This window comes from Aedes aegypti, chromosome 2 (assembly GCF_002204515.2).
Source record: "Aedes aegypti strain LVP_AGWG chromosome 2, AaegL5.0 Primary Assembly, whole genome shotgun sequence".
NCBI lineage: Eukaryota > Metazoa > Arthropoda > Insecta > Diptera > Culicidae > Aedes > Aedes aegypti.
In genome coordinates, this window is record NC_035108.1 from 306,687,098 (window position 1) to 306,703,018 (window position 15,921).

At 40.9% G+C, this 15,921-nt stretch overlaps 2 protein-coding genes across 2 annotated transcripts in view; one reads left to right on the forward strand and one right to left on the reverse strand.

Moving 5' to 3' along the window:
• The window catches only part of LOC5573805 (histone acetyltransferase KAT7), a 356,986-nt gene that overhangs the window by 330,290 nt on the left and 10,775 nt on the right, over positions 1–15,921 (forward strand). The gene's annotated exons all lie outside the window — the stretch shown is intronic.
• On the reverse strand, positions 5,819–15,411 carry LOC23687489. The gene is made up of 3 exons (XM_011494742.2): positions 15,105–15,411; positions 14,190–14,428; positions 5,819–6,231 (listed from the first exon to the last, which is right to left on the reverse strand). The coding sequence occupies exons 1-3, from the start codon at positions 15,195–15,197 to the stop codon at positions 6,096–6,098; spliced, it is 468 nt and encodes a 155-aa protein (XP_011493044.1). The 5' UTR covers positions 15,198–15,411; the 3' UTR covers positions 5,819–6,095.

A 15,921-nucleotide genomic window follows, 5' to 3' on the forward strand; every position in this document is an offset into this window, starting at 1 on the left:
GGTCTTAGATATGATACAATTAGTGAATATAATCAATTCATATCAAAATCAATTTTTATTCATCGAATTCATTAAAAAATATCCAAACCAGTCCAACGATGCACCGTTCTTACAAAGCGCACGAAATGCATTCCTGTTGGCAGCTTGTATGGAACCACAAAAGACAACTTTGGCATTTGTTCCACTTCAAACCATCATCCGAGTCGCTGAATACCTGTCCAAAGGTGTCGCACAGCGTATCTTGCACTTCTTCGACTTTCTCGAGTTTCGATCTTTTTCCTTGAGTTGTTCGTTGCTTCCGCGGTTTTTTAGTTTCGGATGCCTGCTTAGACCGTCGTTTGTCCTTCTGTAATAGGTTGATGTCCTTCGACGCTTGCGCTGCCTTGAGGGAATCAACATATTCAATCGATGTTATATTGGCAGCTTTCTCACGCTTTGTGTTTTTAGAAATTCGTTTGGCTTGCATACGGGGCACAGCTGTGTGGATGTCATCCGGTGTCACATCAAATACAGATGGTTTATCAAAACCGTGACTTTGGTTGTCTTTTGGTTCTGATTTGATATCAATCACAAACGATTTGTCAAAGTCTAGATTTTGATTACCTTTGGATTCTGCATACTGATAACTCTGGTTCGTAATGAGGCTTAACTCATCCAATCGTTTGTAATCTTCATAATCCTTGTCAGCGGTATCGCAGGCATTGTCACTTTCATCATGCTGGTCTTCAAACGACATTGTTGAGACTTCAATTTCCATTGAACTATCACTCACCTGAGATGGGGCAAAATCTGCCTCACTAAATATGAACCGGTTGAGCGGTACAATGCCTGTTTTCTTAAAAAATGGTCGAACCATTTGATGAAGTCAGTGATTGTCATCCAACCATTTCCATTGCAACTGAAGATAGTATCAGGGGGAGCTCCTTTCTTGAGCTGTTCGGTTAATCGCACTTTTGGAAAAATTAGGAATGGTGGAAGGTAGTGACCAGTAGCTGACATGCATAGGCAGGCAGTCGTCAGCACTCCACGTTCAGCTGAAGTCAAACATCCTACTTGTCGTCTGTCTTTGAGAGCCATAACCTTCGATTTCTTGGTTTGTACCTAAAATGTATGAAATGGTTTTAATTCGCTATTTTGGTCATTTTACCGTTATTTGATCCTCACCGTTATTACGGAAGTTTCATCGACGTTGTACACGCGGCTAGCAGGGAAATCTCCGGATTCGAATGCCGCTTCCAATACGTTGAAAAACTGAGAGACTGAAACATGATTGAATCCTTGGGCGCGCGTTGCGGATGTAGCTTCTGGTGTACGAAGCGATATTTCTGGATGACGACGACGAAATCCTTGCAGCCAGTCAAGGCCAGCCAATTCAGTTTTTGTGCTGAACGGATGTGTAATGTTGTTCTTCACTGCAAGTTGGTAAGCCAAACTCCTGATATCACGCGTAGACAAACCATAGAAACGTTGTTCCTGATCCAATATTTTTAGCACCAGATCTTCTTCTTGTGGGGCGGAGAAAACTGTGTCGAAACGACCCATTTTCCGAGTAACGATGTTGACATCCGAGAGCAGCAAATAGTTTTTCAACGTTCTCCGTGGAATTCCATATTGATGGGCTGCTCGCTTCAGTGGCAATCCTTGAACGTTTACTGCTTGGACAGCTGCGGTCATACTCGCCGGTGACCACTTTTTTCGCGACGATTTTTGGCAATAATTCCGCACCATTGTTGAACTCAACTTTCCAAAACAAACTCGCTTTTGACAGTAGCTTGCGTGAAACTGAGCTTATGATTAAACTTGCAGTGGCACTCTTGCCCCGCATCAAGTGTGTCCTTTTTGCCCCAGACATGCAGTATTTAAATTTCTATTGAAATTGATAATAGAAAATGAAATTAAAATGTTTTGAACTCAAAACCACTGTTAATACAGACTAACATAGTCTTGTGAATCATCAAATCATATGGAATCGTTTTGAAGGAATACGCTGTGCTTGTTTTGAAAATGAATGTTCTTATAATATTCAAGCGAAAGTTTACCACTAAAATATGATCTATATTTTCTAGTATTTCTTGTTGATGAATTTTGAAGAATTCTATAGCGGTACATAAAAAGATCTTGAAGAAAGCATAGATGACACAAACGAATCAAAATAATGGTTTTTACTAAGAAAAATAAAGGGTGGCACTCTTGCCTCGGGTGGCACTCTTGCCCCTACATGGAACGGACGGAAATCGTCGATTGTGTGGAACGTGAAGAGGAAAATTCGAGCCAGTGACCCACAGGAGAAAGTCCGCCCAGTCGTCCAGCAACTTCTATCGACTCGCTCCCACAACTCGACTGTCGTCTACACTGACGTTCCAAAGTGTGAACACAACACACGGTAGGAGCCGCATTTCAAAATAATGGTATATCCGGGATGTTCAGTCCAGTTTCCTGCAGGCCCTGAATGCAGGATCTTCCAAGCATCCGGGGATTCGAGATATCGAGCAAATCGTGCGAAATAAAAATATTCGGTTCTGTCGGATCCCGGGACATGCCGGCATTACCGACAATAACGAGGCTGATCGCTTGGCCAACGTAGCCAGACAGCAACCGGCTATCGACTCTCCCATTCCCTGCGATGATGCTCTGAGAGCGATTAATCAACCAATTTCTGGAATTTTCTTAATGAGGATGTAAAAAATTCCATTATCGTCACATTTTGAAATTTCTTAGTAATAGTTCTCACTTTTCCAAATCAGCAATTTCCGAAAACGTTCTCTTGAATGCTTTCGGAATCCTGAGCAACTTGATTTTAAATTGGACAAGTGAGTCCTAAATTAAAATATGCGCGGCAAGATTTTGAGCCTTTTTCGCAATTAGTTGTATCCATTCAAATTAAAAAAAGGAACGGTTAACCGACGGAGGAAAATTAGCTTGTGAATGAGAATGATTAAAATTTATTTGATGGGTATGATTTTTGAGCAAGTGATCATTAACTGAAAAATGTAAACTGTTGGAGATTCTGCCTGGGAATCTCCGGCTACGTAAAACTGTGCTGTTCATCTGCTTGATAAGAGCCTGTATGATTCGTTTGCGCGAAGGGCAATCCCAATAGTTAGATTTACGGTTGCCCCCGCAATTTGCGCAAATAAACTTTTTGGTAACTTCTTTCACAGGACAGACGACCTTATCGTGAGAAGAAGCTCCGCAAACCATGCATTAAGCATCCATGCGGCAATGTCTGGTACCATGAATTCACTTTAGGCACCGACGGCACTGAGTGGGGTTCTGAAAATATACTCCAGTTTTCTGGAAATGTTTCCATGTCACACAGTCATCGAACATAAATTTAACTTTTTCTAAAACTTTAATTTTATTTAAATCACTTTTGTTCATGAGAAAGCCTTTTCCGACGAGTGTCAGGTTGAGCCATAGCCACCTGTTTCATAATGATTACTTGGACTGGTAAAAATCCAAATAAATCATTTATTCCATTTTTGATCTTTTCAGATGAAATATAGTCGCTTGAGAGACCTTTCACGACAACCTTGAACAAACGTTCAGTTTTGTCTTCATAATTCATTCTTCAAGATGTTTGAGAAGAAATTCGCGATCCTCAAGAGTTTCCGGCAAAACGCGACAGTCTCCTTTCTCTGCGATTTAAAAAAAAAAGCTTTAGGGGAATAATGGAGTACAAGATCTCCTGCCTAAATCCTCCAAATTCTGAACAACTGAGTACGATTGGTGCACCTTTTGTTTCCCCACTTGAAGCAAATAATTTTGGCTGGAGGCTGCATCACACTTGGAAAAAAGCGCGCATCCCGGAGAAACCTATTTTTTTCATTTTAGTCACGTTTTGTGAGAGTTTTAAAACCCACTTGACCTTTCAAGATGGTGTTCAAGAAGGATTACCGCCGTTAGCTTTCGCTAACGGGTCCAATGAGAAATCGAAGGCACGGGTCCAACCAACGATCGAAAAGGGATCGATAGGCGTAAGAATGTAGCACTGAGAAGTACTGTTCTATTGCTTTAGGTCGTGGAAAGCACTCTGGAGGCCCATATGCAGATTCTGCACAGGTTCTCCTCAGTGATATCCACATTGATAACCATAAGAGTTTCCATAGAAGTCTACAGAGATGTCGAAAGAAATCTTTACAGAAGTTCCTATCGAGGTTTCCACAAAGGTCTTCACAAAAATATTCACTGAAGTCTTCACAGAAGTCTCCACAGAAGGCTTCACATATGCCTTCATCAAAGTATTAATCGAAATCTTCACAGAGATTTCCTTAGTCTTAGCCCTTAGTCATTAGTCTTCATACAATGCGGTAAAAAGCGTGTTTTATGAACCAGATTTACTCTGTACGATGCGACCGGTCTTGGAATTATGTTGCACTATCAAACTGAATTACCAATCGCTTGTTTTTCGACATGTACCGCATAACTTTTGGTCCCCCCCTAAAAGCCATTAGTAACCAGGTGTGTAGCTCGTTGTTTTCAAGCAAATGAATGAATGGAAATGAAATGAATGAATGAAGCATTGTTAAATAACGTGTAAATCTAATTGTTTGCTCAGTAACAACAGGCTACACACCCGGTTATCAATGGCTTTTATTACAAGATCATAAGTTATGCGAGATTTATATGCGAGTTTTGTTTATTTTTTTTAATGCTCAAGAAACATTTCATCTTCAACGGCGTCGACTTTATTCGAGAACCGCTGAATTCCCAGCGGGCCACCATGCCAGGCTTAGTAACAGCGCAAAGAAAAGTACCTACAGTGCACACCTATCTCCAACAAACGCACGAACCGAAAACATCTGCAAATCGCAAAGACGTGTGCTGGACGCAATCAACTCCAATGCCTTCGATCGGACTTATCGCGAAATTAAATAATTCTAAGTGCGGCCGGCGGCTTGGCTTGGCCATCATGCGCGATAGAATGATCGCCGCCTTTAAATCGTGACGGTACCACCCGTGAAATCGAGCAGCTGCCGAGAGTAATTTCTCAAACAAATGCTTCACCTTGCATTACCCTAACGGCTGCAAGGTGGATTTACGCCGGCCATTGCTAGTCAGTGATATACATTATGCTTCTGTTAATTCGTTTTAAATCGATCGTGCAACTTCTTCTATCTGGATGGGGTCGTGAGGTTAATAAATGAGCTCCCCAAAGTTTTTTTTTGCACTTTTCCGCTGCACAATGGTTCGAATCTAAAATTTAGAAGGAAATAAGTTTTTTCTCTGTTTTCGTTAGTTCTGCAGTGAATTGTTCGTAATAAAGTTTTACATCTGCCGAGCAAGAGCAGAGATGACCATACAATTAATAGTTGCTATTCCGTGATTGGCCAGAAAAATCTAAGTTGCACACAGATTCAATGAATGGTACTCGGGATTAGTCATTAGCCTGTTCAATTCAAATTTAATTCCAAATAAGGACCATATCAAACTTCTTTCTGAAATTTCACAAACCTCAATTACAAACAACTTCTCTGTATACTTCGTACTTCTAAAATCAACGTGAACAGAGAAAAAAGTGTTTCTGCTTAATTGTTGATTCGGACCATTGTGCGCTGGTATAGGCACATTTAGAGCCCTGATAAAAAGAGAATTGGTGTGTTCAAAGGAATTAAACGCTATCAAGTAAATGCAATGCGGTGTTGATGAGTTCAGAATTTGCCAGTGCTTTTGCCATTAAATTATATTGATCGCAGGGTGCCAGCTGTATGCGATGAAGTCCGTTTGCATGCAACTTTGTAATCATCGAATTTATAACACGTTAAGTTTCTCAAATTTTCTTCTGACAATCCAAACAAACCACAACTTTTGACAATAAATATTATTTATACTCCTTTTCAGCATCGTTAGCAATAAAACAACCAGTTTATGCAACACTTTTGCAACAAGACACTCATAAAACCATGTCAAACTTTTATGACTGTCATAAACTTTACGAAAAATTTGAACTTATATATCACACAAAAATGGAAGGCACCAGCTCGGTACTGCTGTCCATCCGATTCCTTTCAGGAACGCGTTAAGAACATGTGTAAATTGTTATCTTCGATTAACAACGATGGAACTGCTCTACGAACACCACTGGATAGGTTTTGCTACACGTTTACTCTCGGTACCACACTGGCAGCTGTTTTCGATAAACACAAGCTTATCAATCCGAACACGATCAGTATCATTAAATGCAGGAACAAGATGAACGATAGCGATATGTAGAAACCATTCGAGGTCCATCTGAAAATAAAGAAAATATGTGTAAAATGGATTAATCTAGATGGAGTAGATAATTTACATGTAGGGTCGGTGTTCCCTTAGTAGATGGGGACTATCTACTAGTCGCACTAGTGGCTTTTTACGGCCGTTTTACTATAAATCGTTGCAACATATTGTTCGACATTAAGATCAGGAGCAGGTCGATTTAGTTAGAAAAAATGATAGGAATGAACAGTTTCGCTTAAAATTTAATCTTCCTTGCACTTATAATAGACCTATGGGTGTAGCCGAAGGGGGGCAGGGGAGGCCCGTTGTTTACTAATATATTATTTCAATTTTCCAAAGATTGTTTTCAGCATTCATAAATTGTCGCACAGCCACCAAACCGGATCGCGTCAGTGAGACTCGCGACGCGCCTCAACTCGCCGCATTTTGAAATCAGTTTTTTAGTGTGGCGCTGCATTCTCACGATTTTTGTGAAAACAGCGCATTTTTCACATATTAGCTGCGACGCTCGGGGCCCGAGAAAACAATAATTTTAAATAAGTGTTGGTCTATATTTCTACCGGATGCATCATACATCAAAAATTGAGTGCCTATTGAATAATAAGTAATAAATCTAAGAGTAGTCAAAAGCAAAGATCTTTCCAAGTGTCATTTAGAGAATTTGGTTTTGCCTTGCCCCTCCCTGTCCGATGGAATTCAAAAAGATATTTTTCTTTCGACACTTCAAAGATTTCATAAATAATCACTCCAAGGTTTATTCCAGAAACCGTTTTTCGGAATACTTCGAATTTCTTCAATGAGTCTTCAGCAATAACTCAAGGTTTTATTTTTTGAGAACGTATCTTTGTCGTGCTACCAAAACTTTCTTCAAATAACACGGTTATATGATTTTTTTTTTTCAAGAGTTCTAATTAAGAACTTACAAGAAAGTTTATAGGGATTTCTGCAATAATTCGCTTAAGATGAAACCTTTGAAATCATTTCAGTATTTTTTTTATTCCTTTGTAAATTCAAGATATTCTTTTAAAAATTGTTACAGATATATGGAGTAATTTTCGCTGAAACCAGGCCGCCATCGGCACCCATAACATTGCCAAAAATACATTTACTTAGAATGGGAATCACTGTTGGGCGGTAGTTAAAACGATACTTTATGGCTCAGAAAATTAGAGATTTTTTTGCTCAAAAACTTAAGATTCCCGTTCTTAGTAAATGTACTTTTGGCAATGTTTCACATTAAAACATCAGATATTACCACAAGACATACTACTGTCCCAACGCGCAATCTATAAACTTCATTTATTCATTCAATGAACAACAACGCATGCATGCATGCATGGTTAAAAAAGCTTATTTATTTCAATCAATGTTTTTGGATGGATAATTTGGTTTTAAAACTAGTTAAACTGAGGGGCTGGCTTTGTTCCTGTAGGGAAGTAATGTCAGGAAAGAGAAGAACTCAGCATGTTGAGCGATAACCAGGTGAAAACTCATTCTACTACTTAAAACCAAGATGGCGTCAAAATCCAAGATGGCCACCAGATTTTTTCACTCAAAATAAACTTGTTTCTTTGTTGTACAAAAAATGACGTTTGCATTGATTGCACCCGCCATATACGTCCAAATCGTAGAACATGATTTAGAAAATCGTTCATTTCATAGGGTAAACACCATTGCTCACCTTGTTTTTGTAGCAATTTTTCCTCAGCTTTCTGATGGTGATCTCAGAATTCAAAACGAGCGGTGCGCTAATGGCGAAAAAACGCTTTTTCTAACAAAATTCAAGATAACGGCCGAATTCAAAATGGCCGCCAAAATTTTTTTAACTTCAAATGAAAGCTATATCCTTTCTCTATACGATGCCTTTTAGTTTGTTATGTGTTCCAAGGAAAATATGAGACATATCACGTGAAGAAATACCCAAGATTTACAAAAAAATGGGCTTTTTCGCAAACTGTTTAGCTAGCTGGCGTACGAGGGATCCACCAATTTCAGAAAACCGAAAGGACCACCCTTAAATTTTATCGAAAACTGACGATCAGTGACATAAAATTGGAATTCTAGCGATGGGTGCCGATGGCGGCCTGGTTTCAGCGAGAATTGCTCAGTAGTGACAGTTGTTAAGGAAAACATTGACAAATTTTGTTTGTAACTCTAGATGACAATTTGAGCAAAATATTGATAATGGGTTTTGACGTAGTCGTTGAAATCGTTTATAGAGGAATTCTAAGAGCGCGTAAAAGGAGTTGTATTTGATCCGTTGAATCTGTTGCATGCTCCTCTGTGGGTGAGCGACGGAATCCGGATCAATTGTGTCCGGTTCGCATTTTGCTGAAGAAAAAACAAAAAACCAAAAACAAAAACGAAAACAAAGTGTGCGAGTGCAAAAAAGCAACGACGTGTCAAAAGTATTTGATCCGTTGAATCTGTTGCATGCTCCTTTGTGAGCGAGCGACGGAATTCGGATCGTGTCCGGATCGCATAGTAACCGCACTATCGGTATCGATCATCCGTGTATATGTTCACGTATTCATTTAAAATTATATCTTTATTGTTCACCAAAACGAATCCTTTCCCATATCCAAACTCCCAGTGTTTTCTTGTGGAAGTGCAGAGGACTCCTCGGCTTCCATAAAGCATGTAACACATTTCCCTCCCATTCCCAAATTGACTTGCATTCGGACGCAGCCGGCGCCGGTATTGTTTGTTATAATAATGAGCGCACCAGTACTTACACATTGAGGATGCTACTGATCTTGAGTAGCGTCTGTTGGTTCCCTGTGTAAGTACAGCTGTTCTGGCAATAACGGAGTAGCAACTGCGGGCGGTCAATCATGCTCATGCTCGAATTCTAAGAATGCATAAAAGAAGAGCCCATGTTCAAAACTTTTCGGACATTGTTAAAATTTGTCGCATATATCCAATACAGACATCTGGAAATTTTCTCTAGCAATCTATTTGATCAGATTGATGTTTTTTTAATCAAAAGTTTTTCTGATCAGATCTTTGCGACAGCATGAGAGTGGTATAGTAGAATATTTGAGTGCATACTTCTGATATTTGTTGGTACCTCTACAATTAAAAATGCCATCAATTTTTTTTAATTGTAATTAAGTTTAAAGTTTAAAATACAAAATTATGCAAGAAGAAGAAGAAAGAACTAATGATTATTGCCATTTTTGCACTGATTTACGGATGTCAAAAAAAATTCCGCAGGAATAAAATCGAAAATTTTATTCCTACTTGTACCGACGGTATTTTTACCAGAAGCATCAATTGGTGTAATGCTTGAGAAAATTAATAGGTACCAAAGAGATTTTGCCAGAAATTTCTTCAAGAATTTGTGAAAATCTAACGGTATTCTCGTGAAAAAGGAAACGCGATGAAATGAATGAAATTGAAACTTCAGCCGCAAAACTTTCAACAATTTCCCATTCGAATGTTAGGGGGAGTTGTTTGAGGAAGTTGCTTCAACAACTCCGCCACACATTTCTTCTTCGACATGATTTTTTCAAGAGATTCCTTCTTATCCTCTAATCATTTATTTTGCAACTAATTTTTCCCGAATCTCAAGCAACATAATGCTTGATGAGATCTCGTCATTAACTCTATTTCTGAGTGCATGACGGTGTTAGTCTCGATTGAAAAACTGCCATGATCCAAGAAAGGCGTGTAGTTTTTTAACGGGCCTTACTATGAATATCTGATGGATATCTTTCATCTTCTCTTTTTCTATTCATTCCTGACATTTTATTTAAAACTGCACTCTATGTTCAGGAAATCCCAAAAAATAATCCCACCCGAAAAGATCCTCAATTGAACCTGTGCTCGAAATCTGCTACTTTCAATATGGTCTGGTTTTAAAGCTGCACATTTGCACTCGAGAACAGTCGCAATTGACCGCTGAAAGTAATACCACGCTTGTACTGTGGACAAGAAGTGTGCTTTCCAGATGGTGCATATAATCAGTACATGATGTCTCTGATTTTGAAACATAAACTGAACTAAAGAAGTTGACATGCATTTTCTGCTACTTTTTTTTATTAGAATGATAAAAAACATAAGCATTTCAAAATTCCAGAATTTGGCAACATCCCCATTTTGGCAACATAAAAATCACACCTTATTGTCAAAATCGGTAAGGCACTGTATAAACAAAGAGAGATGTGCAATTAACCTTAGTAAGAACCCTGGGTCTTTTTCGACCCATTTCAAAATTCAAATCAATGTTACTTTTGATTGAAATATTCTAGCAATTTGATATTGTCTCACAATTGTTTTTGTGGGAAATTTTATTTTTGCGGAAACAAAAGTTTTGAATGACCCCTAGGGGATCTTCCTAAAAAAAAGTTACAAATTATGGCTTAGGATCGTCCAAAAAGCTCGCAAAAATCAGTGTGTTGACCGAATTTAGTTCTGTTGGGTCTAAATGAGAGGCATACATATCTAGCTTCAAAAACCACCCCGGAGATCCGGATGTTACTTTACTTTTACTTACTTACTTTTGCTGGCTCTACGTCCTTCAAGACATGACATGCGCCACAATGTTACGCCAACTAACTCGGTCCATGGCTGCTATCCTCCAATTTCTCGATCGCCCCACACTTCCAAGATCCTACTCCACTTGGTCAAACCACCTTGCTCGTTGCGCTCCCCTTCGTCTTGTACCGGCCGGATTTGAGATGAACACCATTTTTGCGGGATTGTTGTCCGGCATTCTCACAACGTGTCCCGCCTATCGTACCCTTCCAGTTAACAAAGATTGACTGGACTTTGATGATGATAATTGGATTTCGGCTTTCAGTCACGAATTAAGCGTTGATTATTTACCCTTCCAGCTTTGGCGACTTTCGTGATACTGGGTTCACCGTAGAGTTGCGCAAGCTCGTGGTTCATTCTTCTCCTCCATACGCCGTTCTCACATACTCCGCCGAAGATCGTCCTAAGCACACGTCGTTCAAAAACTCCTAGCGCTTGCAGGTCCTCTTCGAGCATTGTCCACGTCTCATGCCCGTAGAGGACTATCGGTCTTATTAGCGTCTTGTACATGGTACACTTAGTACGGAAGTGAAGTTTACCAGACCGCAAGGTCTTGTGGAGTCCGTAGTAAGCACGACTTCCGGCAATGATACGTCTTCGAATTTCTTTGCTGCAGTTGTTATCCGACGTTATCAATGATCCGAGGTAGACAAATTCGTCCACCACCTCGAACTCATCCCCGTCGATCATCACGCGTCTGCCAATAAGAGCTCTATCGCGCTCGGTTCCTCCAGCCAGCTGATATTTCGTCTTTGACGTATTTACCTTCAATCCAAACCGATCTGCTTCACGTTTCAGCATGGTATACTGTTCAGAAACCACCTGGAACGTTCTTCCGACAATGTCCACGTCGTCAGCAAAGCAGATGGACTGGCTGGATTTATTGAAGATCGTGCCCCGCATGTTGAAGCCCGCCCGTTTCATAACACCTTCTAGCGCAATATTGAACAGGAGGCAGGAAAGACCATCGCCTTGTCGAAGTTCTTTGCGTGTTTCAAACGGGTCCGATAATGCACCCGATATCTTCACACAGCACTGTACACTATCCATCGTTGCTTTGATCACTCTAGTCAGTTTCCCGGGAAAACCATTCTCGTCCATAATCTTCCATAGCTCTTCGCGGTCGATGGTATCATAGGCCGCTTTGAAATCGATGAATAGATGGTGCGTAAGGACTTGATATTCGCGACACTTTTGGAGGATCTGCCGCAACATAAAGAATTGGTCTGTCGTCGATCGCCCGTCCACAAAACCGGCTTGATAACTTCCCACAAATCTGCTTGCCAGTGGCGATAGACGGCGGAAGATGATCTGGGAAAGCACTTTATAGGCTGCGTTAAGAAAGGTGATCGTTCGATAGTTCTCACGTTCTAATTTGTCACCCTTTTTGTATATTGGGTATATTATTCCCTCCTTCCACTCCTCCGGTAGCTGTTCTGAATTCCAGATCCTGGCTATCAATCGGTGCAGACAAGTGGCCAACCTGTCCGGGCCCATTTTAATAAGTTTCGCTCCAATATAATCCTTTCCAGCGGGCTTTGTTGTTCTTGAGCTGTTTGATAGCATACTTAACTTCGCCTATTGTGGGAGTTGGCACGTCTCCCTCATCCGCCGTTTAGGTGTTCATCGTAGTGCATCATCATCGAGTACCATAAAGATCAAGCCGACGAAGGGTAAGCCTACCACCACTAAGCCGAAACAACAACAGAAACACGAGCAGCAAACCAAACGCTCAGTGAGCCGCCCGAATGACCCGTCAATGGAATCACCACCGAGAAAGAAGCAAGATCTCACCGAAAAAGCCATTCGTGAAGCAGGACAGCAGCAAGCTACATTATCTGCAGAGGAGGAATCATCAGGCGATAGCGATATGGAAACGGTTGACTTGGATGACGATGTTGAACCCAGTGACGTCACTCAATGGATCGCTTGGTTAGAAAGGAAGGGGAAAATATAAAATGTATTGTATTTAATGAATTACTCTCTGACCCGAATGATCGGAAACGATTAAAGGGTCGTTAATAAAACAAACAAACAAACCTATCGATCACCTGACGTTCGTCCGTTAAGATATTTCCATCCTTATCCCGGCACATTTCGGCTCGCGGCACAAAGCCTTTGCGGGATGCATTGAGTTTCTTGTAGAACTTACGTGTTTCTTGAGAACGATACAGCTGCTCCATCTCTTCGCACTCCAACTCTTCCAGGCGGCGCTTTTTATCCCGGAATAGATGGGTTTGCTGTCTTCGCTTATGTTTATATCGTTCCACGTTTTGACGGGTGCCTTGCTGCAGCATCATCGCCCGCGCTGCATTCTTCTCATCCAAAACCGTCTGACACTCCTCGTCGAACCAACCGTTCCGTCGATTTCCTTCCACGAACCCAATGGCACCTTTAGCTGCGTTGTTAATGGCTGTTTTGAGACTACTCCAGCAGTCCTCAAGAGGGGCTTCGGTGAGCTCTCCCTCTTCCGGCAACGCTGCCTCAAGGCTTTGCGCGTATTCAGTTGCGACTTCGGGGTGCTTGAGTCGCTCCAGATTGTACCGGGGTGGGCGTCGGTACCGAATGTTGTTCACAACGGAGTGTCGTTGGCGCACTTTAACCGTCACAAGGTAGTGGTCCGAATCGATGTTTGCGCCGCGATAGGTTCTGACGTCGATAATGTCCGAGAAGTGCCTTTCATCAATCAGAACGTGGTCGATTTGCGATTCAGTCTGTTGGGGTGATCTCCAGGTGTACCGATACGAGAGGCTGTGCTGGAAGTAGGTACTACGTATGGCCATGTTTTTGGAGGCGACGAAATCAATCAATCTAAGGCCGTTTTCGTTCGTAAGCTGGTGAGCGCTGAACTTCCCTATAATCGGTCTAAATTCCTCCTCCTGGCCAACCTGAGCGTTGAGATCTCCGATAACGATTTTGACATCATGGCTTGGGCAGCCGTCGTATTCACGTTCGAGCTGCGCGTAGAAAGCGTCCTTATCGTTATCGTCACTTGCTAGGTGAGGGCTGTGCACGTTGATTATGCTGATATTAAAGAAACGGCCTTTGATCCTCAACTTGCACATTCTGTTGTCGATTGGCCGTTATTTTTTGGCAAAATGAAGCTGTGAATCAATAGTACTTAACTAAAGAACTCCTTATATCATTCCAAAAAATGTTGCAATGATTTGTAACAAAACGGCTGTAAAAAAACCACCAGTGCGACTATAGGGACCACCAGTGTCTACTAAGGAAACACCTATCCTGTATATCTGATACAAAATTGAAAACATGGAAAACGATGAACCTGAAACTGAAACGGTTTACGGCTTGAATGCTAACTTAATTTAGAAATTTGGTAATGCCAGCATTCGGTTGCATCCTGCTTCCTAAATTAGTCTCAAATTTGTCCCAATTTAACGGTTATTGCTTCCCCATCAGAAAAGCATACTCACATTAGCATCCCCCTGTCATCTGTCGTTTGAATTCTAACCAACTGCACGGTAGCTTCGGCATCTTCAACAACGGACGTCCGCCGAGGGTCTCCCAGATTCAGCTGCTGCAGCAGTGTATGGATCAGCACTTGACTGGACTCGATATTGCCATCCAGTCGATCCATGCAGGTTTGTATCCGCTGCTTCAGGAGCGATAAGTTTTGCTGTTGATGATCTTCATCGTTCACCGTAAGGATACTCTGAAAGAAAAAAAAAAAACGGTGCACGCTATAACGACATTCCAGTACAGGATGATTTCGATGCTAATGATCACTAAACCCTAATTGGGGCCGACGTTAGTTCTGGTCGTTTGCATTTTGATAAAGCTGCGGAAGAGTGCAAACGTTGTTGTCGCATATCTTGAGGATAATGATGATAATTCAATTATTATAACAGCTTGGGATGTGTGCTATAATTTTGCACCTGGCTTCGATTTTCGTAATCATTGATTGCTTATGAATATATATCTTTCTTTTACGCATTTAAAATTGGACCTCAATTCACATGCAAGAACAGTTGAAGAAAAATCTTGGCCTTTGTGCAGTGTGCTTTATCATTTCAAACACGTGCCTTCCCGTCTATTACCGACTAATTATTCCGTTTGATGGACGTTTCCGGAGTTGTGAATAAACAGACTCTAACCAGACGGTTGAACCAGATTTGGCGAAGCAGCTTCTTAGGGACACCTTTAGCAATGGATGCCACTCGTATGCAAGAAGTACATTCCAAAGCAGTGCTTAACTGCATCCGACGAAAGCTTACTTAACGTGTTCACTCAGCTGAAGGGCCGATAGTTTGAACTGCCTCGATGAAGCTGGACGCGTGTATCAATAGTCGTACGAGTTTCTACTTTAAAAGAAAGACTTATGAGCTTACCTTTCGTTCTTCATCCCCCAAGGCGGCCGAATATACCGAGCAGCACAAAATAGCGACCGCCGCCACAAAGACGTTTTCCGTTTTCCGATGCATGATAAAGTGAAGTTTCCGCTTCAACGACGAATATGTGACTAAGGTCTAAAATGGCAAGCTACCTGCTCACGGGGGCACGTTCCCGTTGGGCAAATTTTGATACCAGTTGTGCAAATATTTGATTAAGAACTTCGCGGCAGTTTACGTGCTTAAAACAGAAACAATGGCAGTAATATAGCTTGTTTTGTTATCATAAGTTGTTTCAGTTTCTTATAGGCAGTCCAGTCCAGTTACTGAGTATAGTCTAGACAGCTGTCGGTGGTCTAGGTCAAAAGATGATAAAAACACTTGTTGATGTAGTTAATTGTGCTTTCATTTAGTCTATCAAATGTGTGGAATGTTCCATTAGGTTTTATTACCAATATTGTTTGAAGACTCGAAAAAAATGGTTCGCGTCGATTCTTTATTAAGTAGGTAATCCACAAATTTATCTTTGGTCTCCTTTTTTAAATTTTAAAGAAACAGCAACTTATTGCTTTATATTGTTTTTAAATGAGTCATAATTCTACTATATTGCAATTTTGATAACAATCAAAAAAACATTTTTTTGGCATTATTTGTTTGAAGCAATGGAATCATATGGATGTCTAATTCTACACCGGTTAGAAATTATTCCAGCGGGTCACCGGATTACAACCGAATTCCAACTAGGTCAGTCCATGGTCAGGGTTAATTTTTGTGATTGAAGGCGCCCAAATGGTAATTTTTGTCGGATTTACTGATC